The sequence below is a fragment of the Fukomys damarensis genome, unplaced genomic scaffold (assembly GCF_012274545.1).
Source record: "Fukomys damarensis isolate Sample0158 unplaced genomic scaffold, DMR_v1.0_HiC HiC_scaffold_4, whole genome shotgun sequence".
Classification (NCBI taxonomy): domain Eukaryota; kingdom Metazoa; phylum Chordata; class Mammalia; order Rodentia; family Bathyergidae; genus Fukomys; species Fukomys damarensis.
In genome coordinates, this window is record NW_022900916.1 from 45,003,027 (window position 1) to 45,030,329 (window position 27,303).

A 27,303-nucleotide genomic window follows, 5' to 3' on the forward strand; every position below is an offset into this window, starting at 1 on the left:
TATATATATATGTATATATATTTATATATATAAATATGTATATATATTTATATATATATATATATTATTGCCAGATTTGCCAGATATAGTGGTGCAACCCTGTAACACTGCACTTTGGGAGACTGAGGCAGGAGGATTGCAAGTTAGAGTTTGATCTGTTCAACATAGTGAGATCCTGTCTCAAAATAAAAATAAAGTAAAAAGAGATATGGATGAATCTCAGTGCAAAGGCTTTGAGTTCAATTCCCAGCACTAAAAAAATTATATATATAAAATATAAAAATAAATAAATAAATATAATAAGTAATATATAATAGATATGTAGTATATACAAAATAAACCCCCCCTTTTTTTTCAGTACTGGGCTTGAAACCCAGGGCTTCTTGTAGGCTAGCAAAATAATCTACCAGTAACTCAGTTACAACTCCAGCCCTAAAATATAGAGTTTTAAGATGAAGAATACAATACTTAGGGTTGGGGATTTAGCTCAGTGGTCCTGCACCTGCCTCACAAGTGCAAGAACCTGAGTTTGATCCCCGTTACCAAAAAAGAAAAGAAAAAAAAAACAATGTTTAGAATTGTGAAAAAATGAAAATAATACAGAGATACTAAAAAAGATCTCTTAATGCTTCACCAGCCATGTTTCATTAGGGTACCTGAGTTGGTTTCATGGATCTATGACTGGGAAGTCTCATAGGGCCTTGTAATTGGTTAATTGTGCCTCTATTACTTGGAATTTTTAATAACTTTTGAACACAAGGGCCTGCAGTTTTATTTGGCACCCTACCGCTGTCTGTGACCCCTCCACCTATATATTCACATTTATCTCTTAGATATTGTCAGAAATTTTCTGTTCATGTAAATATGTTGGTATACATAAATTATTTTTTAAAACTGTGGGATTAGTCTCTTCATAGCCTATACTTACTTTGCCTCATCAATGTTATTGTAAATGATATTTTCCCATTAATCAGCTTTCGTCTCCCCAGCATCCATTTACTCTTAGACAATCTCCAAATTATTATAGAATGATCTTTCTAATTCTGGTCATGACACTTTTTTAATAAACGTGGGGAATGCTTCCCTGTTGTATATAAAGTAAATTAACATCCTCATAAGATTCAGTAGGATGATTGCCAGTGTGCTGCTTCAGAGTACATTCGAATAAGGAGGCCTCTGGTCTAGAAAAGGCACTATGCTAAACCTTCTGTGCTGCAGGCACCTAATCTGAACACAGGTCTTTTTTTCTAGACTTTGCAACAGCCTATCTTTCTTGCTAACAGGTAGGAAAATGTGATCTTACCTTTTAGCCATTATTTTGCAGAGTTGCCAGCAATCAGCTTTGAAAGTATTGAAGACAGTGCTAAGGACTTAACTGCTGTTGTCCACTCCAAACTCATGCGTTGAAATGTGATTCACAATGCAATAGATTAGGTATAAGGCCTCATGGGAGGTAATTCTATCTAAATAGAGTCTAGAAGTCATTTTCTTTCTATGAAGTGAACACAAAGCAAGAAGGCTTCGGCCAGAAGCCAGAAAAGTGCCCTCACCAGAACCTGACTGGGCTGGCATCCTGGTCTCAGGCTCTTCGGCCCAGAACCATGGTGAATTAAAGCTATTCTTTAAACAACTCAATCTGTAGTATTTTATTATAGCATCTCCATCTAAGACAAAGCATTTAGCTTTCAGAAAAGTTGATTAATCCAAAGAGGTAGTATTCACTGACTGTGTTACAGATGAAAAAAATGAGCCTGAAAAACAATACTAGTCGTGTCCAAAGTGATGGAATTTAGTGATGAATTTAACATCTACTGTTTTTCAGGTTAACAGACTATGGCATCATTGTGGAATTTTCTTGAACACTCTAAATTCTGAAGTTGGAATAATATTCTGGGTTTAGAGCCATTTGGCTGGTGTGGCAAGAGTTATTGTCACTGCTCCTGGAGCTACATATTTGAGACATGGAGGTTAGATGAGATGGATTCTCCAATTCAGGAGTAAAAACAAAATTGCCCAAGTCACAAACACTCACATATTTGTGTAATCACCAGTGAATTACTCAATCTCTTTGAGCCATAATATACTTAAGTAGAAAACAGTATAACAACATCTACCTCACAGAGTTGTGATTAAGAATAAAGAAGATTTTAATTTATATATTTATTCAACAGATAGTGATTAGTGGATTAAACCTAGTGATAGAGAAGTGCTGTATAATGAGACAGGCCCTGGCCTTGTCTCCATTTTTTTCCCACAATATTTTGTTTTGGAAATGTAAGTTTATGCTTCTGGGCTCCTACCCAATGTATCAAAATGGTTTGTGACTCTTTGAACTGTGTGACCTCTCAGGAAAGTTCTATTAAGCTCCACCCCCCCTCAGGAATATTCTGTATCTCCTCAGTTTGTGCCCAATGTATCAAAATGGTTTGTGACTGGAGCAAGATGGGCAGACTGGGGAGAAGCAGAGCCACATGGAGCTGAGCTGCTACCTGCCCCTGCTACCCCAGGACCCTGAGCAGTAGGAGCAGAGCCATGTGGGCACCTGCAACACCACTCCAGAGCCCCTCCCCCACAGCTCTGGCCTCTTGACTGCACCAGTACCTGGATCCACACCACAGAGGCACAGGGGGTCATAAAGGCCATTGTCCTGAGCTCCAGAAGATAGAAGATAGAAGTGAACAATAAAAAGAGGGTCTATCTCAGGCTCCTTGAAAACTGAAGCCCACTGGAAAAGTGAAGAGAATCTCTGCAATAAAGGCACAGCAGACCACTGAAGTTGGTAAGTTGGAGGGATCACCACCTCCCTTCAGAACTTGGACTAACTTCAGGGGAAGGGCAGCTGGAACCTATGGTAGAACCTTGGAGAGTTCAACCCTGCAGGGGTCCAGGGAGCTCAACTTGGGACTTGCAGCCAGAAATCAGCCAGAATCTCATGGTTCTGCTACTGGCTTCCTGAGCCTAACTGACTTAGATATGCACACTGTTGCCCACGTTGTCTATTGTGTCAGCAGAGACATAACTTGAAGGAGAACCTTCATTTAAATTTTTTATTTAAATTTTTTTCTTTTCCCCTTAATTTTAATTTTTTCTACCTTTTCAAATTCTTCCTTTTTTTCTTCCTTCTTTTCTTTTTTCTCTTTTATTTCTCTCACTCACTCTCCCACATTCTTCTTCATCTCCCTTTTTGTTCCTGTTCCTACCCTAATTTGGATTTCCTCTTTCTTTTCCTCTCTTGATTCTCATTCATTTCAAAGGAAAATGAGTACAGTTTCTAGCTTCCCTATTGCTGTTAGGTTGTTCTACTCTTTGTTCTTTCATTCTGTCTTTTCCTCTTCAAAAGTTTCCTAGAGTTTGCATGATCTTCCTGTGTCCTCTGGCCTCACTTCCAACCTTTCAGTATCCTTCTACCTCTCTATCCCTCTCTCCCCAACTCCTTCTAAGTCCCCATCTTGAAGGATAAATTTGCTATATTGAAGAGTTTATTCACTATAAAAATATTTTGGTCTGCTCCTCTATTTCAATTTAATTCACATGGTTAAAGTGGATAGCTTGGTAACTATGAAAAATTGACACTTTCTAAACTGAGCTTGATGCTATTGTGTTGCTGACTGTATCACTTGGGCTAAGGTGTGATTGATCTAATCAGTTGTCCTTCCTGTTATAATGAAAATGAGATTGTGTCAGAGTAATTAGAGACTCAAAACCTAAAGACTACCTATATTGGGAAGATCAAAGTATGAACCCAGGAATTAAAGCAAGGACCAACAACAAAAATAGAAATAAGAAGGCATTAAGCAAGGCAAAAACACAGACTTACAGGTCACCAAAGGCAAATTCTGGGGAAATGGGATGGAAAGTTCTGATAATCAACCACCTGGACACCCTGAACTGATAGTACAGGAAGTAAAAAAACAGATGAATAAAGCTCTTGAAATATTCAAAACAGAAATAACTTCCCAGATAACTACAGAGATGGCGAGCAGAATGACAAACATGATTACAGACTCTAGAACAGAAACAGATTTAAAAAAAGGACCATAGTAGAAGGCATGAATGTTCAACATAGGAAAGATATGGAATCCATGAAACAGATTTAAACAGGTATCCGGGAGATAAAAAAACTCTACTGAAAGTATACACAACAGACTGAGCCAATCTGAAGACAGAATATCAGAAATAGAAGGCAGAATGGCAGTCAGTGAACAAGAAAAGAGAGATTCCTTAAAAATAGTAAGGGACCATGAGAAATCAATCCAACAGCTCCTAGATGATGCAAAGGAGAATAATATAAGGAGTCCACGAAAAAGCAGGAGAAAATGTAAATGACACAAAAAAATGTTCACAGAATAATGACAGAAAACTTCCCAAACAAAGCAAAAGAATTTGACATACAGATAAGTGAGGCATATAGGTTGCCAACTAAACATGATAAAAAAAAATCTATACCTAGACATGTAATAATCAAGATCCCAGAAACCCAACAGAAGAACAAAATACTACAAGCAGTTAGAGAATGAAACAAATCACATGCAAAGGAAAACCCATCCAAATCACAGCAGACTTTTCAATACAAATCCTCATGTCAAGGAAAATTTAAGAGTGAGGTATTTCAAGCCCTAAAATAAAACATCAAACCTAGAATGATGTATCCTGCAAAACTATCTTTCAAAATTGATGGGAAACAAGATACTTCCATGACAAAGAACACCTAAGAAACTTCATGAATACCAAACCAGCACTACAAACAATTCTAAACAATATCCTAGAAAAAGACAATGAAGGTCACAATTCCATGAGGCCCAACAGAGCAAAACTATCAGGCAAAGCAGGAAATTAAAGGGAAAGGGGGGAAATTTTTAAAAAGCCAACAACAGGAAAATAACATGACAATGATAAATTAATAGATGTCAGTTATAACCATCAATGTCAATGGCCTCAATTCAACAATCAAAAGAAACAGAATGGCAGAATGGATTAAGAAGCAAAATCCAACAATGGGCTGTATACAAGAAATGTATCTAAGTAAAAAAGAAACTCATAGACTGAAAATAAAAGGATGGAAAACATTTCTCCATGTGATAGGAACCCAGAAAAAAAGCAAGGTAGCTATTTTATTTGCACATAAAGTAAATTTCAAACCAAAACTAATTAAGAGAGACAAAGAAGGTCACTACATCTTTGTAAAGTCAACAATCACAAAGGAAGAGATGACAACCATAAATATGTATGCACCAAATACTAATGCCCCCAAATATACAAAACAAATATCAAGGGATATGAAAAACCAAATAAGCACTAATATAATTATAATGGGAGACCTCAATACTCAACTGACACAAATAGTCAGATCATCTAGACAAAAAATTCAGCAAGAAAATACTGGAATGGAACCAAGACTTTGAACAAATGGGTTTAATAGATGTCTACAGAGTGTTCCATCCACAAAATCAGAATATACATTCTTTTTAGCTGCACATAGGTCATTCTCCAAAACAAACTGTATACTAGCCCATAGAACATGCTTAAGTAAATGTAAAGGAATTGAAGTTATCCCATGTATATTATCAGACCATAGTGCAATTGTACTGGAGATCAATAGTGAAAGAAACCACAAGAGCTTCACAAACACATGGAAATTGAGTAACACTCTCCTGAACAACCAATGGGTCACGGAAGAAATTAAAGAAGAAATTAAACAGTTTTTACAAATAAATGATAATGACAATACAAGATACAGGAACCTATGAGACACAATGAAAGCAGTTCTACAAGGGAAATTCATAGCAGTGAATGCCCAAACTAGGAAAACAGAATGAGCTCAAATAAACAATGTAATGCTAATCTTAAGCTCCTAGAAAAAGAAGATCAAGACAAACCCTAAGCTTGTACAAGAGAGGAAATTATAAAGATCAGAGCAAAAATCAATGGAATGAGACTAAGAGAACGGTACAAAAATCAATGAAGCCTGAGCATTTAGCTTAGTGGTTCCACCACCTGCCTTGCAAGTTCAAGGTCCCAAGTTTGGTCTCCAATAGCCCCTCCCCCCCAAAAAAAAAGAAAGAAAGAAAAAGAAAAAAAGGAATGGAAGAATTGTTTTTTTAAAAAATACTTTTGATAAACTCTTAGCCAACCTTATCAGAAAAAGAGGAAAGAAAAGGCTCAAATCCATGTAATTAGGTATGAAAAGGTGAAGTCACAACAGATCCAGCAGAAATCCAGAGGATCATCAATACCTACTTTGAAAACCTGTACTCTAATAAAATGGAAAACACAGAAGAAATGGACAGATTTCTAGATTCATATGAATTATCAAATTTAAACAAAAATATATAAAAATTCTTAACATCCCCATTGTAGTCAGCAAAATTAAAAATGTAATTAAAAATTTGCCAACAAAGAAAAGCCCAGGTCCTGATGCCTTCACTGCTCAATCCTACGTGACATTTAGAGAAGAATTATAGCCATTACCCTTTAAATTTTTCGGTGAAATTGAAAGGGAAGTAATATTTCCAAATTCATTCCTGGAAGCAAGTGTTACTTTGATTCCAAACCCAGGGAAATACCTAGCCAAAAAAGAGAAGTACAGGTCAATCTCCCTAATGAATTTAGATGTAAAATTCCTCAATAAGATGGTGGCAAAGAGAATACAGAAGATCATCAAGATCATACACCCTGACCAAGTCAGAATTATTCCAGGGATGCAAGGATGGTTCAACATATGTAAATCAATAAATGTAATACACTGTATTAACAGAGTCAAGGACAAAAACCATATCAGAAAAAACATTCAACAAAATTCAACACCTATTCTTGACAAAAACCCTACAGAAAATTGGAATAGATGGTCTTTGCCTTAACTTGATAAAGGCTATCTATGAAAAACCGATAGCCAACATCATACTAAATGGTAAAAAAACTGAAAACCTTCATGCTAACATCAGGAACAAGACAAGGATGTCCACTATCACCACTCTTGTTCAATATAGTTCTGGAAACATTAGCCACAGTAATTACACAAGAGAAAGAAATAAAAGGAATAAAGGTAGGAAAGGAAGAAGTTAAACTGTCATTATTTGCTGGTGATATGATAATCTACATAGAAGATCCAAAAAAAACTTGCCAAAAGACTTCTAGACTTAATTTACACTTTCAGCAGTGTAGCTGGATACAAGGTCAACACTCAGCAATCACAGCCTTCTTGTACACAAATAACAAACTCACTGAGAGAGAAATTAGGGAAAGAATACCTTTCACAACAGCATCAAAGACAATGAACAAGCTGGGCGTGGTCGTGCACACCTGTAATCCCAGCACTTGGGAGGCTGAGGCAGGAGGATCACTGTAAATTCGAGACCAGCCTGGGCTACACAGTGAGTGAGTTCCAGGTCAGTCTCAACTACATAGTGAGACCCTTTCTCAACCCCTCCCCCAAAAAGCAAAGACAATGAAATATCTATAAATCAATCTAATGAAGGAAGCAAAAGACCTCTATACTTAAAACTATAGCACTCTTTAAAAAAAGAGATCAAAGAGCATATAAGAAAATGGAAAGACAACCCTTGCTCCTGGGTAGGAAGAACCAACATAGTAAAAATGGCTATACTTCCAAAACTTCTATACAGATTCAATGAAATCTGTTTGAAATCCCAAAAGTATATTTCACAGAACTAGAGAAAATGACCCCATAATTCATTTGGAACCAGAAGAGAACTAGGATAGCAAAAGCAATTCTAGGCAACAGAGACATGACAGGGGCTATCACAATTCTCAACTTGAAACTATAGTACAAAACCACTATAATAAGCATGATACTGGCATAAACAGACCATAGGATCAGTGGAACAGATTGGAAGATACAGAAACAATTCCAGAAATACTCAGATACCTCATCTTTGGCAAAAGAGCCAACCATCTTCAGTGGAGGAAAGATAGCCTCTTCAATAATTAGTATTGGAAAATCTGGATTTCAACCCGCCAAAGAGTAAAATTAGATCTCTATCTTTCACCATGCACTAAATTAAAATAGAAGCAGATTAAAGATCTAAATACTAAAGCAGAAGCACTAAACTTGCTGAAAGATAAGTTAGCTAGAAATCTCCAAGACATTGGCATAGGAGGAGAATTTATGAACAAATCCTCAGCAGCATGAGAATTTACACAAAAAATCAACAACTGGGATCTCATTGTATTAAAAAAAACTTTTTGCAGTGCAAGAGAAATCACCAGTGGAGCTAAGAGACATCCTACAATGTGGGAAAAAAATTTTACCAGATACTCCTTAGACAAAGAATTACTATTTAGAATATATAAAGAACTAAAAAAAAAATTAGATCCCCCCCAATACAAAGACCTGATTCAAAAATGGGCATCTGAAAGGAACAGATATTTCCTAGAGAAAGAAGTAAAAGCAGCAAATAAATATATGAAAAAATGTTCAACATCACTGGTTATTTCAGAGACACAGATGAAAACAATGCTGATTTTATCTCACCTCAGAAAAAATGGCTGCTATCAAGAAATCAACCAATAACAAATGCTGGTGGGATTGTGAGGAGAAAGGAACACTTCTCCATTGTTGCTGGGAGTGCAGACTACTGCACTGTGGAAATCAATATGGTGATATTTAAAAAAACTAGTATAGAGTTCCCATTTGACCCAGCTATCCCTCTGCTGGGTATCTTTCCAAAAGAATTAAAAGAATCATACCACAGTGACATATGCGCACCCATGTTTATAGTGGCACAGTATGTAACAGCTAAAATTTGGAAAGAGCCCAATTGCCCATCAACTGGAGACTGGATAAAGAAGATGTGATTTTTTAAAAAATATAAAATGGAGTGCTGCTCAGTCATAAAGAATGAGAAACCAGAGATATCTGTAACTAAATGGATGCATATTGAGGTCATACTCTGAAGTGAAATAAATAGGACATGCGTGTAAATACCAAATAGTTTCTCTGGTGTGAATAACTAAAAGTATAAATAAGCTTCAAATTGTATAACTGATAATGTGAAATAGGAAGAAGAGGTCTAAAGGAAAGTGGGAAGGGTAGGGGAAAGGAAAAGGGAAAATAAAAAATATGAGAAATGGAAAAAATGGAAACAAAGTCTTTGTAAATAGGGAAGGGTAGAGCGGGTGACGGGAGGACAGGGGAATGGGAAAAAAACAAGAACCAAGATACATCATGTAAAGGTACAAGATCCCAATGATGAATGTGACTGTACTGTATACCTAAAAAGTACCAATACATTTAATGAAAAAAATGGTTTGTGATTATTTGATCTGTGTGACCTTTCAGAAATGTTCTGTTAAGCTCTGCCCCCTCACAAGCAGGTTCTGTGCCCCCTCTCAGGGATGTTCTGTAACTCTGCTCCTCTTCTTCAGGAATATTCTATAACTCCATCCCCCTGTTTCAGTGTGCATGCTCACACAGCATGTGTTTCAGGAATGTTCTGTAACTCTGCCCTTTTGCTTCAGGATTGCTCTGTAACTTCATCCTTTTTCTTCATTGAGCATGATTGCCTGCTCTGTAGATCCCTATGTAAGGAAGCTCTCAATTCTGGTAGAGTATTCAGACTCCTCTGACCCTACCAGGGCTTGATGGCACAATAAAGGTTTTTTCTTTTTTCACCTCTTCAACTGACCATGAGATTCTTGAGTCTTCATATTACAAGAGCTGTGTTCCAGAGCCACCACACTGAGCTGTAAATCTCAGCTGTGCTTCTGAGCTGTGATACTTAGCTATGACACTGAGTTGTAACACTTGGCTACCACAGTAAGCTGAGCTGCTCTGCTGTGGTGTACCACTAGGACCTAGCATATGTTAGGGTTAGGCATCCTCTCTAGCACTAAGCTACATTCTCAGTCCTATAACTATTTATTAAGTGATTGTTATATATTAAAAGTTGTTCTCAGCAAAGAGATTTGAGCAGTGAGACAAATACAGTAAGTCCCTTGCTTACAAATGAGCTCCATTCCAGGGGAACACTCTTAAATTGGATTTATTTGTAATATGACCAAGTGTCTTACACAATACACCTGTGAATCTTATACAGTACACTTATGAACATTTCTATTCAAATGTCATAAATTGGGGACTTATTATACATTCCATGCCCTTTTTATGGCCTACAGTCTGGTGGAATTTAAGGTACAAGAAAATTAGGTTCACAGTTCCTTGCAGAGAATCAATGCTTAGTTAATGTTTCTTACAACAACAAATACTATTTTCTTTCCTTCCCTTTTAACAAGTAACTAATATTGCTGTTTTATCATTAAGATTATTCTCAGTCATGAAAGCTAAGGTGTATTTATTGAAATCAGGAAGAAGACACTTATCTTCTTTTCCTGCTCCTTAACTCTTATCATTATTTAATTGCTCATAGCAAATCTGGTATACATTCTATCTTTAAAAATGCATTAATAGAGTTTTGTACACACCAGCTTTTGAAATCAACTTTATTCATGTGAGAGATTACACTCAGTCCATAAGGAAATGTCCATCTAACAAAAAGTACTTTGAAAAATCTAGGAAGATTACTTACTTGATATTAACCAAGCATCTCAGTCTATGGGCCCATTCTGCATGTTTGAGAACTCTGCAGAACTCTACCTAGTCAGACCATGCCTAGCAAGAAGACATGTACGTCCAAGAAACAGCTTAGAAGCCACATTAAAGAGAAAATCAGCCTACTGAAGTCCAGTGAGACCTTCCCAGTAATGTGAAAAAGAAAGATCAGCAAGTTAGAGTGTTAAAATAATGCTATGCACTTGGTTAGCTCTAGGAGTCTTGCATGCAGGAATATTTGATTGCTTGTCCTGAGCTACAAATGTCTGTTTCAAGAACAGTGCCTGCTGGAGCCACAGTTGACAAGCCCAGCTGCTCCAAACTGCCAACTGCTGGTTGACATGGCAGACTCCTACCAGTTCATGCTACAAAACAGCATGGGATTGGGTCAGTGCAGGACACAATTTAATATCCTCCATCTGTCAAATGCACTGATTTGGAGAAAAATGAACAATTTGAACAAGAATTATGAAAACTCTTCTATCACAACATCTGTGTATAATTCTAAAGGACAAGTCACATTCTGTTAGTTTTTCTCTGTAGAGTGAGAGAACAGAATTGATACAGTACATACAATTGTCTGGCTTTTAGGCTGCAGGTGGCAAAAATTTAAACAGTGTCTTGGACTGGATCCAGAACCTACCTTTCTTCCTCCCAGGCACTGTTGGAGCTGAGGCTTTGTCAGGACACCGTGTTGACAGTTGTGGGGCTGCCAAGTGATTTCTCTCCAGTCACAGGTCCTGTTGTCTGAACAACTAAGGCAAGGAACAATCCACTGACCTGGAATACATTGCAGAACTTCCTTTGGTGAAAGGTTCTATTGGTAAAGTTATAGTTTGCAACTAACTTTAGAATGAAGCATATGGCATAGAATTACAGAAATTACAGCAAGAAGATCTTTCTCAGACTTGTAGAAATACAAGGGAGCAATGGCCTCCCTGAAATGAAGTAGAAGACCCAACATATAGTGATGGTCTGAAATAACGTGGCTCACCTTGAAATCAAGTATGAAACTGGGCCCATAAAATAAAGTACTTATAAAAAATGCTAAGTGATCAGGTACTACACAATCACTTATTTTCAAACAGTACAGTAGCACTTCAAAGTACAAGGAGTTCCCCCCATTGCCTTTTTACTACAAATATTTCTTAATGTAAGGCATGCTTAAATTACCAGTCCAATCATAGATATATTCTCTGCTTGCAAAAGATTTAAAATATAAAAGGATTACTTCAGTATTCTGATAACATATTATTTATTTTGGAGCTTGGTTATTATTCTTTTATTTAACTGATGGCCTTTTTGGTGTGAACTGCTTCATCTCTTTCTTGCTATGTTCCCTTAATGTCTTCATCTATGAGTTGTGTTTTGTGTTCTCATGTGATTAGTGCAAGGATATAATGGAATAATGTAGTTAATGGCCCAGCTCAATTGTAGTATCATATTCAACTTTGGTGACTAGACGAGTTAGTTACTTTTTGGAGTTATAAAGGGAAAATACTTTACCCATTCTGACTCTAATTTGTGGTGCTGCTGGCAAAAGTCTTTCATATGATAGGAACTTCAGTGGGAATAATTTCTATTTTCAAGCCATAAATACAATACAGTTTACATTCATGAGCTCAAAGATGTCTGAATTATATAAGTATTGTTTGGGGAAATAGTTATAAACACTAAAATATAAAAGAGAACATAGTTTTTGGCTTTTACCAAATGACCTCAAAGAGGGGAAAATATGTGAGGATATTAAGAGAAACTGGAGAAGAGAAAGCAAAAGAAAAAGGAGATGAGACAATTATGAATCTTAGGGAAAGGAAGAAATGTACAACAGAATAACTTCAGGGAGGTATAATATCAACTGAAGCAGAAATACAGAGCTAGAACTCAAAAGTAATGCAGACATATTTGTTTTTCTTGCCATAAAATCTTTGCTTTGATTTTAAATGTAACAAGAATTCCAGAAAGCTGCCTTATTTATTTATTCATTCATTTATTTATTTTTAATTGAGTTTATTGGTACATTTTAGGTATACAGTACAGTTACATTCATTATTGGGGTCTTGTACCTTTACATGCCTTATTTAATATCTAACTAATAAGTATTTTCTACAGTATTTCAGGAATGGTGTGTGGTACTCCAGTCCTCTATCCCTCTTCATATATTGTAACTTAATAACCCTGTTGAAGTGTTAGGTGCTATTGACATTATAATCTCATACTAACTTAAAAAATAGCTAACATTTTTATAGCAGTTTCAGATTCATGGGATATTCTAGATGCTTTAATACAGTAACTTATTTAAACCCTAGAACAACTCTATTATCACCTCTTTAACTTGGGCTCGGAAAATTTTTGACCTCCAGAAAGGAGGTAGTAGGATCAGGATTTGAACTGGGAGATCAGCTCAAGAGCTCGTGCTCTTAACTGTAATGCTACACCTCAAAATTGAAATTCAGTTTCAAGAGGTACAATTTGCACATGTAAGAAGAATTATAGCATCATAACAGGTACTATACAATTAAGTAAAAATATCTGTGCCCATGGAAGAGTCTAGGCTTTGGCGACAGACACACACCTGGGCTGCTCCTCCTCCAATAGCCCTGAGGAGCTCAACAATGATTGCAAATTAGAAGCACCTGGAAAGCTTTTAAAACTCTCCATGCTCAGCTTATACCTAAAACTGATTAAATCAGAAACACTAATTATTGGAAGGACTCCCACATGTCTGTTTCGAAAAAAAATGCTTTTTGGGTGATTCCGACATGTAGCCAAGGCTACCATCTACTGTTTCATTTGGACAGATTACTTAATGTATTCATAACTAAGTTTACTTCATTAGGATTATTTGTATAGCACCTGCCATGGTGCCTGATACCTAGCAGTTGTTGAATATATTTTGCTTCTATGCCCTCACCCCAAGTAACCCACAATAGTTCAGAATAAAGAGAGTCACATTAAAAATAAAAAGAAGACTAAAGAGAGTGACAGAAGTTAAGAGTTTTCTGGATTTTTCCATAGAGAAGATAAAATGTGAGCAGGATTTATGGATAGACAAGATTCGGAGACATGGTACTTTGATGACAGTGAACAGATGGGCCTGATGGACAAAGAACTGTCTGGCCTTAACTTGGGGGTGGTGTGAGGGTTGCAGAAGGAACAAAGTTTCCAAAGTTACCAGATATAGAAAGTAGTAAACTACTAAAAGAAAGGCAGTGTAGGAGAGGTTCTGGTTTACAAATGTCAAAATAAAGATTGTCCTCAAAAGTGTCCATTTCTCTATACATTTCTCTTTCTAATTTTTCTTTTTCATCCAGAATATATCTGGCTTTCTAATTTTGCCCTGACACCCTATGGCCATACCACTGCGAATGCTCCCATCTCATCTGACTTTTCCCTGACAAAGGTGCTTTGTAATCAATAACCAACCTCCTTTTTGTCTGTCTTTGGCTTCTCCTAATAGTTTGATTTATAGGGAGCCAAAATTTTAAACTTTATTGATAAATTCATCAAGAAAACTTCCTTAAAGGTAGAGGTCTTTCTTCATGGAGATTTACATTTACTGGGTTCACAAAATCAACTTGGCTAAAGTTGGAAGTACATCAGAACTTGTCCTTTCCACCTTCTTGTTTTAGAGGCCGGATGAGCCAAGGTCCATAGCATGAAATGACTGAAGTAGAGCAATGCTGCTCATTAACAGGGTAGGGTCAGAAACCATTCTCTAATCTGCAGCTCTTTTTATCATGTTAGGCTAAATCAAAATCATAATTATCACCTGAAAATAAAATATGGCCCAACCATCACTTTGGCAGCACTACTAGAGACCCCACAAGCTGGTTGTTACAATTAATTTGTAAGGATCTGAATTTTCTCGTGGATTCATGTGTTGACAGGGACTATACTTAACAGCAAAGATTGTTCATTTTCTTTATAATAAGATGTCAGTATGTTGAGGCACACTTGTTTTTTTGCAAGTTTTCATCAGATTTCCCAGTATCTAAATCTGGCAGCTAATTTTTCAAAAACCAAGGTCCTCTTTGACTACTTGCTGCTAAGGATGAAGATGTAATTCACATACAAAAACCCAAATATGGGTGCAGTAAGTTTGTTGTTATAAAATTGCATGCACATGAAAAGGAAGCCTGTTTTGGTCTTTGACAGCTTGACCCCAATGGCTCATCCTACTATATATTTATACCGTCATGACTTTTTTCATTTTTGTATTGGTTAAAAATGGTTTTTATTTCTTATGAGTTACTAATACTGCTTGAAATAGCTATCTGTATAACATCTGCAGGATGAAGTTCCTGACATTTTAAATGACACTAGCTTTTAACTAAAATTATCAAAAAAAGAGGGACATAAAGTCAATATTATATATTTTAAATATTTAATGAATCAAAACTGATATTTCTGACATAAAATATGACATGTTTTAAGGAATAACACTCTGAGGAATGAAACTGATTCTTAGAAGTTATTTTATTTATATCTCTGTGTTTAATGCAAATTAGATTTCTGCCATTTAAATGAATCAGATCTGTTGATACAACAGAGAAAAAAACCTCAACTGTGATTTAGGGTCCTGGTGAGATGTAAAATCATGTATGCTAGCAGTGGTTGCTGGCTTTATAATATTATGAAATGTGGTGGTTTTTATAAAGAAGAAAAATACATCTGTATTTTAGATGTTAGAAATGTTAGAGCTGTCATATCTCCTTGCTAAAAATAAAATTTAACAAAATCCTTTATGTACTCACTGTAAATCAAACTCTGAGCTATTTTCCTTGGAGTCAACTATCATTCAGTGATCACTGAATACATTTCTTCTTTCTTCAAATTAAAAGAATTACTTTTTTCTTTACTAATACATTTAATTCTTAGGTTATTTCTTAGTTAAATTATTTCCTAAACAATAGTCATGAACTTGAGAATAAAAATACAGTTATTAAAAATATATTAGATAGTTATTGAAAAAACATTTTACAATGTGAATAATTGGTCCAGTTTTGTTGAAAGAATGTAATGTTCTGTTAAAGTAAGGTTTTTTTGAATAAGAATGTGGTTGGCTATGTAAGTTTAAACCTAGGGCTCCTAAATAAGCTTCCTTCCAGTGTTGTCCACCATGAAATCTGTCCTTTCAATAGGAGGAAATCCAACTCTTAAGGAAGGAAATCATCTCTGGCAGCAAACAATATATCCTGGAAGCTGCTGTTTTGACCTCCCTCAGAGGAACTTTGAGTCTCAGCCTTTAGGAGTTCCAGTGGAAAACAGTCATTGGGGGATGGTGTCCTGGCTGCTCACAGTCTTCCATGGAAGGGAAGACTTTCAAGATCTTCATTTTAGTTCAGCAACTATTTAGTCATATATTAGATACCGACAGATAGAGCTAATTCATGCTCTGGAGAAACATACAAACTAGGGAAATCATTGACAAATATGTATTGCCTTGACACGAGTACACACTGCAGTATATGTACAGATACTTCTGTATTTATGTGTGTTCTAAAACATGAAAATAAAAATGATGAGATAAATGCATATATATTTTTATCTTTATTAGGCTCACTCCTATGGATTGCCATATGCTGGTCCCTCTCCTTCCTGGTGTGCATTTTGGAAACCACTATCAGAGAGAGAGAGAGAGAGAGAGAGAGAGAGAGAGAGAGAGACAGAGAGAGAGAGAGAGAGAGAGAGAGAGAGAGAAGGAGACAGACAGAGAGAGGTAAATACATTCTGTAAACAGAATACAGTAAAGGTATTGTATAACAGGGACTAGTCTTTCACTTGAAACACAGGAGAAAAGCTAAACTGGGAACCTGATGATGAAAGGCTTCCTGAGAAGAAGACAGTAACAGAAGAAGCTAGGCAAAGATAAGGAGACTTTCAGGCAGGAAACGAGTATGGAGAAAAACCTGGAGCCCTGAAGCAACGTGGTCCACAGAAAGTGAAGCAGAGAGGTTGGGAGGAGGTGAACAAGAAAGGCAGGGGCTGGAGTAAAGAGGCCTTGAATTTTCAGGCTCAGAATCATGGGCTTGATTTAGCAATTGATTTTTAGGGCTTCTCTAAAGCCCTGACTGTTGAATCAAGCTCACACAATAAGGTACCAAGAGATGTACTTAGAACAGTACCTCCTGGAAAGTCCAGACACAGAAGCAGCACATAACAGAGCCTGACACAAGTGACCTCAAACTTACAAGGGGAGAACTTTTGAGGAATCCCAGTTATGTATCTTGAACTCATTACCGAAGGACTTTTGACTTGGTAGGAGGAATAGAATTAAGTTGTTTTATGATTGTTATAAATTGTCATATGAACAAAAAATGTTTAACTGGACACATCAGTTAAGATGTATGTTAAGAGTGTGCGTCTCATTTAGCAGACAGTCACAAATCACACCACCGGACACACCATAATGCGTAAATCCCTCTCCATGCACTAACTGCAATTTGTTATTTAGAACACATGTGCAGAAACAGGGACGTGCCCACATTTGTTAACTGTGCGTACCAAATTGCAATTTGCCCTGCCCATTTGGGAAACACATTTCCCCTGCAAGCAATGGTGTGAAGTTCATGGGAAGGGTAGAAAAGCTCCAGAGTATTTTGCGATGAAGCAAGACCCAGGGTCAAGAGGACCGAGTGGTAACCTAGAAGCTTGGAGAAGATGCTCCCTGTTCTTGTTCTCACTTTATAGTTTTAGCCCTGGCTTTGGCTAAACCCCACTCTCTTCACAGAATGAAGATGCCCTGGTAAAGGGAAAGGGGGTAAGGACAGCACTGCTGATGAAGTGTCTCATTCCAGGTCTGCTCAAGGCTTAGGCAGGCTTTAACACTATAGTTTGAATTTGGTGCCTTAATTTTCCTACCTCTATTAATGCCCAATATATAAGGGACATTAGTAATCATTCCCAAGGATTTTAAAAAGAAAATAAATTCTTTAAACCCTAAGTTTTACCCTTTATGGTTCTTTAGTTCACCACAGATATTTATTTTCTGCCTACAAGGTACAAATTCAGGTGCCAAGCGAATCTGTGTAATGTGGTCAAGTCTGTCTCTCTGCCCTCAGGGAGCTGATATTCTGGGAAAACTGACATTAAGTAATTAATTACATATTTAACTATTTAAATAATTAAGGTAATTATTATAGAAGAAAAGTACAGTCTCAACAAATATATAAAGAAACAAACTAGAGACTTAAGAAAACTCTGGCATGGGCCAGGGATTTAGCTTAGTGGTTCTGACATCTGCCTCGCAAGCTCAAGGACCCAAGTTTGATCCCTGGTACCAGAAAAAAAAATAAAAAGTAAGAAAACTCTGGCATAAGTTGTATTGAGCTGAGGTCTGTAGGTGCAAATGGCTAACTAGCCAAATGGGAGGGTGAAGAGGACTTGATTAATAAAAGTATCTCAAATATTAAAACATTATGTTTACATCCACTATATGTAACACTTTATACTAATGAAAAAATAATGTCCTTGAATTTGTATCTAGTTTAAATAAGCATATACTTATCTATATAAAAGGATTTTTAAAGAGAAATGATACCCAATGTGATAGTCACCTTTTGTGTCCCCAGATGGACAATTCCTTAGTTCTGGCTGTGAAATGGCTTCAATATAGTCAGAAGAAATAGGCTGTAACCCACAAGTTTCCTCTGGGTGAATCAACAAACCACAGTCCTGCATTAAAATAGTAGAAATTAGTTGTCATAGTAAGTAACATGACACATGATGATAAAATCCAAAAAATAAGATTTTCTGTGTTGAACAACCTTCATAGTTGCAGGATAGGCAGAGCTGAGGGAGTAAGGAGAAGAAAAGGTAGTATCAACGTAGCTGGGTATGTTTTTGCATATTTTTTGGAATAAGAATAGTGGGAAGAGCACCATTGTGCTGGGAGCTCACTTGTGAACTTCAAATCCAGCCATGACATGAACTGACTTGATCTAGTTTTCTCCAGTACAAAAATAGTGATAAGTTGAGAGTTACATTAGATGACCTCAACGCCATGGCTGTCTGCATTAGGTGCCTATATAATATCTATTCTCCCTCTTCCTATCCTTGCTTTCTTCCAGTTCTTCTTGCCTCCTATTCTCCCTTCCTTCCTTCCCTCCTTCCTCTTTTCTTCTTTCCTTCCAACATAAAGACCTTTTTTTGTTGTTGTTATTGGAAATATCAATGTACCCAACATTTTAAAAAGCCCATTTCTCACTGTTCACAAAGAAAGGGAAACTGTGAAAGGGGGAGCGGGGAAGAGGGAAAAAAAAAGATAAAAGAAGGAAAATGGAAACAAAGCTTTTCTAAATAAGAGCAAGAAGGGAGAATGCAGGGAGGAAAAGGGGATGGAAGAAAAAGAGTATTTGCTCCCTGGTAGGCCTGCCCCTTCAACCCAGCTTGCCAGAGAAGCCCACCCAAGTGGGGGACAACATAGCGATGTTAGTGCCCCCGCTCAATGAGCAAGAGAAAGAGGCCCTCTCTGAGGCTCCTAGGTGAAAATTGAAGACCACTGGAAAAGTGAAGAAAATCTGGGATAAAGGCACATCAAACCACCATAATTGGTAAGTCAGAGGGACTAGCACCTCACATCTGAAGCTGGTCTAACTGCAAGGGAAGACAGCTGGAATATGCAGTAGAACCTTGCAGAGTTGAACCCAGCAGGAGGTCAGAGGTCTCAACTTGGGTCTTGCAACCAAAAATAAGCCTGAACCTCAGGAGACAGCTGCTGGCTTGCTGAGACTAATTAACTTAGACCTGCATACTCCTGCACACTCTGTCTGTTGTGTCAATAGAAAGATACCCTGAAGGAGACCCTCTATTTCTATTTGTACTTTTTATTTTTAAAGTAGTATTTTTCTCTTTTCTTCAATAATTTAAATTTTTTCTTTTTCTTCTCTCAGTTTTTTCCTTTTTAATCTGCTTTTTCCTCTCTCTCTCTCTCTCTCTCTCTCTCTCTCTCTCTCTCTCTCTCTCATCTCCATTACTCTCCCTTTTTATTCCTGTTCATATCCTAATTCAAATTTATTTTCTTTTACTTTTATTCTCTTTTTCCTTCTCTCAATTGACATTAGTTTTAAAAGGAAGAGATTACAGTCTCTAGGCTCCCTATTGCTGTTAGTTTGTTCTGTTCTTGGGTATATTTTGTTCTTTCTCCTCTTCTCTTCAACAGCTCCCTAGACTTTATGTGATCTTCCTGTGTCCTCTGACCTCACTTTTAGCCTTTCTCTATCCTATCTATCTCTCCCTCTCCAACTACTTCTAAATCCCCATCTTGAAGGGTACAGTTGCTACATTGAAGAATTTATTCATTATAAACAGATTTTGGGCTGGTCCTCAATTTTGATTTAATTCACACAGTGAAAGGTGATAGACATAATAACTATCATAAGTTGTCATTTTCTAAGCTGTGCTTGATGCTGTTGTGTTGCTGATTGTATCACTTGGCCTAAGGTGTTGTGATTGATCTAATCAGTTGTTCTCCCTGGTATAGTAAAAATGAGATTGCTTCAGAGACATTAGAAACTGAAAACCTAAAGATGAGCTATATCTGGAAGAACTAAGTATTAACCCAGGAATTAAATCAAGGACAGGATCAACAACAAAAATAGAAATGAGAAGACATTTAAACAAGACACAAACACAGACTTCCAGCTCACCAAAGATAAACTCTGGGGAAAATGAGGTGGAAAAGTCTGACAGTCAACCATCTGGACACCCTGAACCAATGGGACAGGAAGTAAAAAACAAACAAGCAAACAAACAAAAACAGATAAATGAGGCTCTAGAAAATTCAAAACATAAATACTTTCCCAGATAACCACAGAGATGCTGAGAAGAATTAAAGACATGATTAGAGACTCTAGAACAGAAACACGTGAAAAAATACATGAGCTCAGGACCATGATGGAAACCATGAATCCACAGCATAGCAAAGAAATGGAAACCTTGAATACCCAACATAGGAAACAAATGAAATCCATGAAACAGATTCAAACAGATATCCAGATTAAAAACTCCACTAAAAGCTCTCCCAGCAGGGTGAACACATGTGAAGACAGAAATTCAGATATAGGGCATAGAATTGCGGTCAGTGACCATGAAAAGAAAGATCTCTTAAAAACAGTAAGGGACCATGAGAAATCAATCCAAGAACTCTTCATGATTCAAAGAAGAATAATATAAGACTTATAGGAATCCATGAAGTAGCAGGAGAAAGTTTAAATGATATATAAAAAAACCTGTGTACAGAATTAATGACAGAAAACTTCCCAGAAGGGAAGAATTTGACATACAGATATTGTATGGCATATAGGACCCCAACTAGCCATGATAAAAACAAACAAACAAACAAAAAACTACACCTAGATATATAATAATCAAGATCCCAGAAACCCAACAGAAGAACAAACAAAATATTACAATCAATTAGATAAAAGAAACAAATCACATGCAAAGAAAAGCTTATCGGAATCACAGCAGACTTTTCAACACAAACCCTCAAGCCAAGGAGAGCCTGGAGTGAGGTATTTCAAGTCCTAAAAAAAAAAAAAAAAAAAAAAAAAAACAAAAAAAAAAAAAAAAAAAAAAAAAAATCAACCTCCGACCTAGACTGATGTATCCTGAAAACCTGTCTTTCAAAATTGATGGGGAAATAAGATACTTGCACGACAAAGAACACCTGAGAAATTTCATGACCGTCAAACTGGAACTTCAAACACTTCTAAACAATGTCCTGGAAAAAGAAAATGAAGACCACAACACTGTAAGGGCCAACAGAGCAAATGTACCAGGCAAGGCAAGAAATTAAAGGGAGAGAGGGAAAAATAAAAAATAAAAGAACCAACAACAGGAAAATACATAACAGTTATAACCTTCATTGTTAATGGCTTCAATTCACCAATCAAAAGAAGTAGGCTGACAGAATGGATTAAGAAGAAAAACCCATGCCAGGCGTGGTGGCACACACCTCGGGAGGCTGAGGCAGGAAGATCGCTGTGAGTTCGAGACCAGCCTGGGCTACATAGTGAGTTCCAGGTCAGCCTCAACTACCTAGTGAGACCCTGTCTCAAAACAAAAAACAACAACAACAAAATAAAAACAAAAGAAGCAAAATCCAACAATATGCTGCATACAAGAACCCCACTTAATCCACAAAGAAATTCATAGACTGAGAATAAAAGGATGAAAAACAGTTCTCCATGCAACAGGAGCCTGGAAAAAAGTGTGGGTAGCTATCTTATTTGCACACAGAAAAGATTTCAAACAAAAACTAAGAGATGAAGAAGGTTACTACATCTCTGTAAAGGGAACAATACAAGAGGACGAAATGACAATCATAAATATATATGCACTGAATACCAATGCTCCCAGCTATATAAAACATATATTATTGGAAATGAGAAATAAAATAAGCACTAATGCAATTGTAGTGGGTAACCTTGATACTCCACGGACACAAATAGATAGATCATCTAGACAATAAAACAAAAACAAAAACAAAAAACAAAAAACAACAATGAAATAAACAGAACTGAACCAAGTCTTAGAAAAAATGGACTTAGTAGCTGTCTACAGAGTGTTCCACCCACAAAATCAGAATATATATTATTTCAGCTGCACATGGGTCATTTTCCAAAATAGACCACATGCTAGCGCATAGAACATACTTAAGTAAATGCAAAGGAATTGAAGTTATCCTCTGTATATTATCAGACCATAAGGCAATTAAATTGGAGATCAATAGCTGAAGAAGTCACAAAAACATCACAAACACATCAAAATTAAATAACACCCTGCTGAACAATCATTGGGTCACAGAGAAAATTAAAGAAGAAATTAGAAAGTTTGCACAGTTAAATGATAATGCCAATACAACACACAGGAATCTATGAGACACAATGAAAGTGGTTCTAGGAGGAAAATTCATAGCTGTAAATGTCCATACTGGAAAAACAGAGTGAGCTCAAATAAACAACCTAATGCTTAATTTTAACCTTCTAGAAAAAGAAGAGCAAGAGAAACTGAAAGCTCATACAAGAGAGGAGATTATAAAGATCAGAGCAGAAATTAATGCAATGGAGATTAAGAGAACTATACAAAAAAATCAATGAATTGAAGAGCTCTTTTTTGAAAGAATAAATAAAATTGATAAACCCTTAGCCAACCTTATCAAAAAAAGGAAAGGAAGGCTCATATCCATGCAATTAGGATGAAAAAGTTGAAGTCACAACAGATCCAGCAGAAATCCAGAGGATCATGAATACCTACTTTGAAAGCTATACTCTAATAAAATGGAAAATACAGAAGAAATGAACTAATTCCTGGATGCATATGAACTTCCAAAGTTGAATGAAGAAGATACAAAAAAATCAAAACATGCCAACTACATTCAGTGAAGTTGAAAATGTAATTAAAACATTACCAACAAAGAAAAGCTCAGGTCTTGATGGCTTCACTGCTGAATTCTACAAGACATTTAGAGAAGAACTATTGCCACTACTCTTTAAACTTTTCAATGAAATTGAAAGGGAGCAAGTATTATTTTGATTCCAAAATCAGGGAAAGACCCAACCAAAAAAGAGAACTACAGGCCAAACTTCCTAATGAACTTAGATGTAAAATTCCTCAATAAGGTACAGGCAAACAGAATACAGAAGATCATCAAGAAGATCATACACCCTGACCAAGTTGGATTTATCCCAGGGGTGCAAAGATGGTTCAACATAGGTAAATCAATAAATGTAATACACTGTATCAACAGAGTCAAGGGCAAAACTCATATGCTCATCTCAATAGATGCAAAAAAAAAAGCATTCCACAAAATTCAGCCCCCATTCATGATAAAAAACCCTACATAAAATTGGAATAGATGATTTTTATCTCATCCTGATAAAGGCTATGAAAAACCATTAGCCAACATCATACTAAATGGTCAGAAACTGAAAACCTTCATGCTAGAATCAGGAACAAGACAAGGATGTCCACTATCACCACTCCTGTCCAATATAGTTTTGGAAACATTAGCCACAGCAATTACATAAGAGAAAGAAATAAAAGGAATAAAGCTAGGAAAGGGAGAAATTAAACTATTACTATTTGCTGATGATGTGATACTCTACATAGAAGACTCAAAAAGGTCTGCCAAAAGACTGCTAGATTTAATTGACATATTCAGTAGAGTAGTTGGATACAAAGTCAACACTCAAAAATCAATAGCCTTCTTTTACAAATAACAGACTCACTGAGAGAGAAATTAGGGAAACAATTCCTTTCACAATAACATCCAAAGAAATGAAATATCTAGGAATCAATCTCATGAAGGAGACTAAAGTCCTCTACACTGAAAATTACAGCCCTTTGAAAAAAAAAGATAGAAGAGGATAGATATAACAAGATGGAAAGACATTCCAAAAGAATTAAAAGAATCATACCACAGCCATATATGTGCACCCCTATTTATAGCAGCACAGTTTGTAATAGGTAAAACTGGGAAACAACCCAAATGCCCCTCAACTAGGGACTGGATAAAGAAGATGTGCTTTTTCTATAAAATGGAGTACTACTCAGCCATAAGGAATGAGAAACTAGAGACATTTATAGCTAAATGGATGCAGAGAAAGTGAAATAAGTAGGACACGTGAGTAAATACTGAATAGTATCTCTGGTGTGAAAATCTAAAAGTGTAGATAAGGTTCAAATAGTATAGTAGAGAGGGTGAAATAGGAAGAAAATGGCTAAAGGGGACGTAGGAGGGGGAGGGTAAAGGAAATAAGAGAAAAGAAAAATTGTGAAGAAATGGAAACAAAGTCTTTGTAAATACGAAAGGGTGAAAGGGGTGAAGGGAAGGCAGGGACATGGGGAAAAATAAGAACCAAGATACATCATTTAAAGGTACAAGATCCCAATGATGAATGTAACTGTATTGTTTGCTTTAAAATGTACCAATAAATTTAAAGGAAGAAAAAAAGAAAAGAGGAATCAAGCTATATCATGTACAGGTACAAAAGCCCTTTGATGAATGTGATTGATATGTATATTTATATTGTACCAATAAAATTAATTAATATTTAAAAAGTTAAAAAAATCAATTTCTCAGTTTCCCTTGGAGTTAAATGTGGCTATGGGTCACAGTTCCTACAAACAGAACAAAACAATGAAACATAAGTGAACATCAGTTATGGACTTCTGGAAAATTTTTATTTCCCTAACAGTATTTTATCTTTATTGCTCTGTTTCTTCTTTTACTTAAAATACAAATGTGAGCCTGAGGAATAAGCAACCCCCCTATGAGCATGAGGCAACTGTAGCAGGCAGGACTGCAGGGGCAGCTCTGGGCTGTCCACCTCTACACTTGGCTATAAGAGCAATGCAAACTCTTCCCTAGTTCAAGCCACTGCAAAAATGGATTCAGTCAAACTTGTAGGAGCCAATGAAACTACATATTCTCTTTAGACATGTAAAACTTTTTCAGTATCTTCTTTAGATCTTAAAAGTGATTAACCCCACTAGTTCAATTTTAAAAACAATCTTGAAAGGGAAAACTCATTAACATTTCTCATTACTTTCTTTGTTAGGTTTAGACGTTTCTCATTACTTTCTTGGTTGGTCAGGTTCAGGTATATTCACAAATACAAAATATCTTTTGATCTTTTTTAAAAATGTTTTTTATTATGGAATAGCTTATATACAAAGATACAGAGAATAAGAATTCAGGACCAAAATGTATAATAGATAATTGGAAATAGGAAGAAAAGGTCCAAAGGTGAAGGAAAAGGGAAGTGAGGGGTGGGGGAAAGAAAAGAAGGGAAATGAAAAAAATATGAGAAAAGTTCTTTTGATCTTGAGGGTCATCTTCTGGAGCCTTCACATGTGCATAGACAGAAAAGGTGGTCTTTAGCAGAATTGATTAAAATGGCAGAATTCCAGAAATCTCCACATTTGGAGTTGTGTGGAGACTTTGCATGAAAGCTGCAAATTCCTGAGGTGCTTGTTTGTCATAATCTCAACTGAGCACAAGAAGGTATCATCATCTTGTTCAAACTTGTTCAGTGTGTACATGATTAGGAAATAATTTTTTAAATTTACTTAAATTTTTATGAAACAGTGAGTAACTAAGAGAAGGCCTTAAGATGGCTTAAGAAGGCCATCCCCTTACCCAACTCATAAATACATGACATTATTTCTTGTTATCAGTTTGTCTGGAAGCCCATTTTTTCCTCATTGAACTGCTTTGCCACAGAGGAATGAGTAGCATTTCTCATTTTTAAATGCCATTGCTATACTTTTACAGCAATATCAAATTGGGTTATTTAAGCTGGTATGTGTCTTACTAAGCTTTACCTCCCTTTATCGGCCACATGGGGTCATTCTTTACAGATGATAAAAATCTTCCCTCCTCTCTTAAAATAATTTTAAATGCCTGCCTATATTTAAAAATATATATTCATTCATGGTGGCACCAAGCTCCTCCCAGAGGGACCCATTTCCTTGCCTCCCTTTGAGCTCCTCCACTTTAGTCAGTCAGTCATGACCTCTCAAACTGGCAAGACGCTACACAGTGTCCTTCAGAAAGACAGGCCTCCTTCAGGACAGTGTTTTGGTCTCCCCACAAGAGATAAGTCTCCTGGGGAGTTCCCTTCCCCACTGCCACATGTAGGCCCCAGGATCTTTGGGACTGCCTGATTGATATATTTTCCCAATGAGCTGTAGGAGTGTGGCACAAGGCTTCTGCTGATGCCTGGGGCCCCCAACATGCCTTCAGACTGAGGCCGGGTGAAATCTGGTCACCAGCAGATTCCACCCCTTCACGTATCGTTGGCACCATCATCCCTGGAAGGAAATGAAAAGCTGCTGTCCAGCTCTCTCTTCCTCTAAGCTGCATGTGTCACATTCCTCCCTTTAGAGACATCTTACATGATTTCAATGGTCCTCTGCCACTCTTGCCCAGGGGAAGCAAACCTTTCCACAACCCTCAAAGGCTTCCCATCATATTTCCTCCTCCAGGGAAAAGACAGTCTGTTCAGCAGCTGTCCCCCGGGAGGGCTGCCTGCCAAGCCTCTCGATCTCCCTTTGCACATTCAGGAGGTTTATCTTCTCCCATCTCCCAGCTGCTTCTTTCAAATGATTATTCCGTTGTATTAGCTTTCTGTGACTCAGTTTACCTGGTTCTTCCCTTGTAGGTGTCTTCTACCAACATTTTAATTATGCGTTCACATGTGCAGAGATGACAACTTGATCATTAGCATTTTCTCTATTTCACAATTAGCCATTAAATGTCCATATGAATCTGTTCCGTTTCACTCAACAGGATCTTTGGACAAACTTCAGAACTTTTCAATCAAGCCAAAGCTGCTCTGCCTTTAATCTTAAACTATAATATTCTAAGTAAATTCTAATATTCTAATTCAAATAAAACACACTTTTCTCCTCACCTTATTTCCTGCTTGCCCGTCAGTCATACAAGATTTCCACTCCCATGAACCTGACCTTCAATTTCTATCCATACTCTCCATTTACATCCCTTAACGATCCACTTCCTCGTTTTCTGTCTTGTCACAGGTGCACAGCAACACTCCGACTGTGCAACTGTACAACTGTCTTCATGTCAGGTTCTACATACCCGTCAGTGACATCAGCAAAAGTCAGAACTGCTATGTAAGTACAAATGCCACAAAAATTCCTTGCTGGTTTTTAGGTGCTGCCTGGTAATCATTTTCTTTTCTGTCATTCTAGTTGGGACTCCT

General features: G+C 36.8%; 1 protein-coding gene across 2 annotated transcripts in view; it reads right to left on the bottom strand.

Moving 5' to 3' along the window:
• The window catches only part of Cped1 (cadherin like and PC-esterase domain containing 1), a 294,620-nt gene that overhangs the window by 32,418 nt on the left and 234,899 nt on the right, over nucleotides 1-27,303 (bottom strand). For both annotated transcript variants that reach the window (XM_010635340.3, XM_010635339.3), the window contains exons 17-18: nucleotides 18,127-18,244; nucleotides 11,211-11,347 (exon numbers count right to left, since the gene is read on the bottom strand). In XM_010635340.3, coding sequence (XP_010633642.1) covers nucleotides 11,211-11,347; nucleotides 18,127-18,244 — 255 coding nt within the window. The remainder of the gene's footprint in view (nucleotides 1-11,210; nucleotides 11,348-18,126; nucleotides 18,245-27,303) is intronic.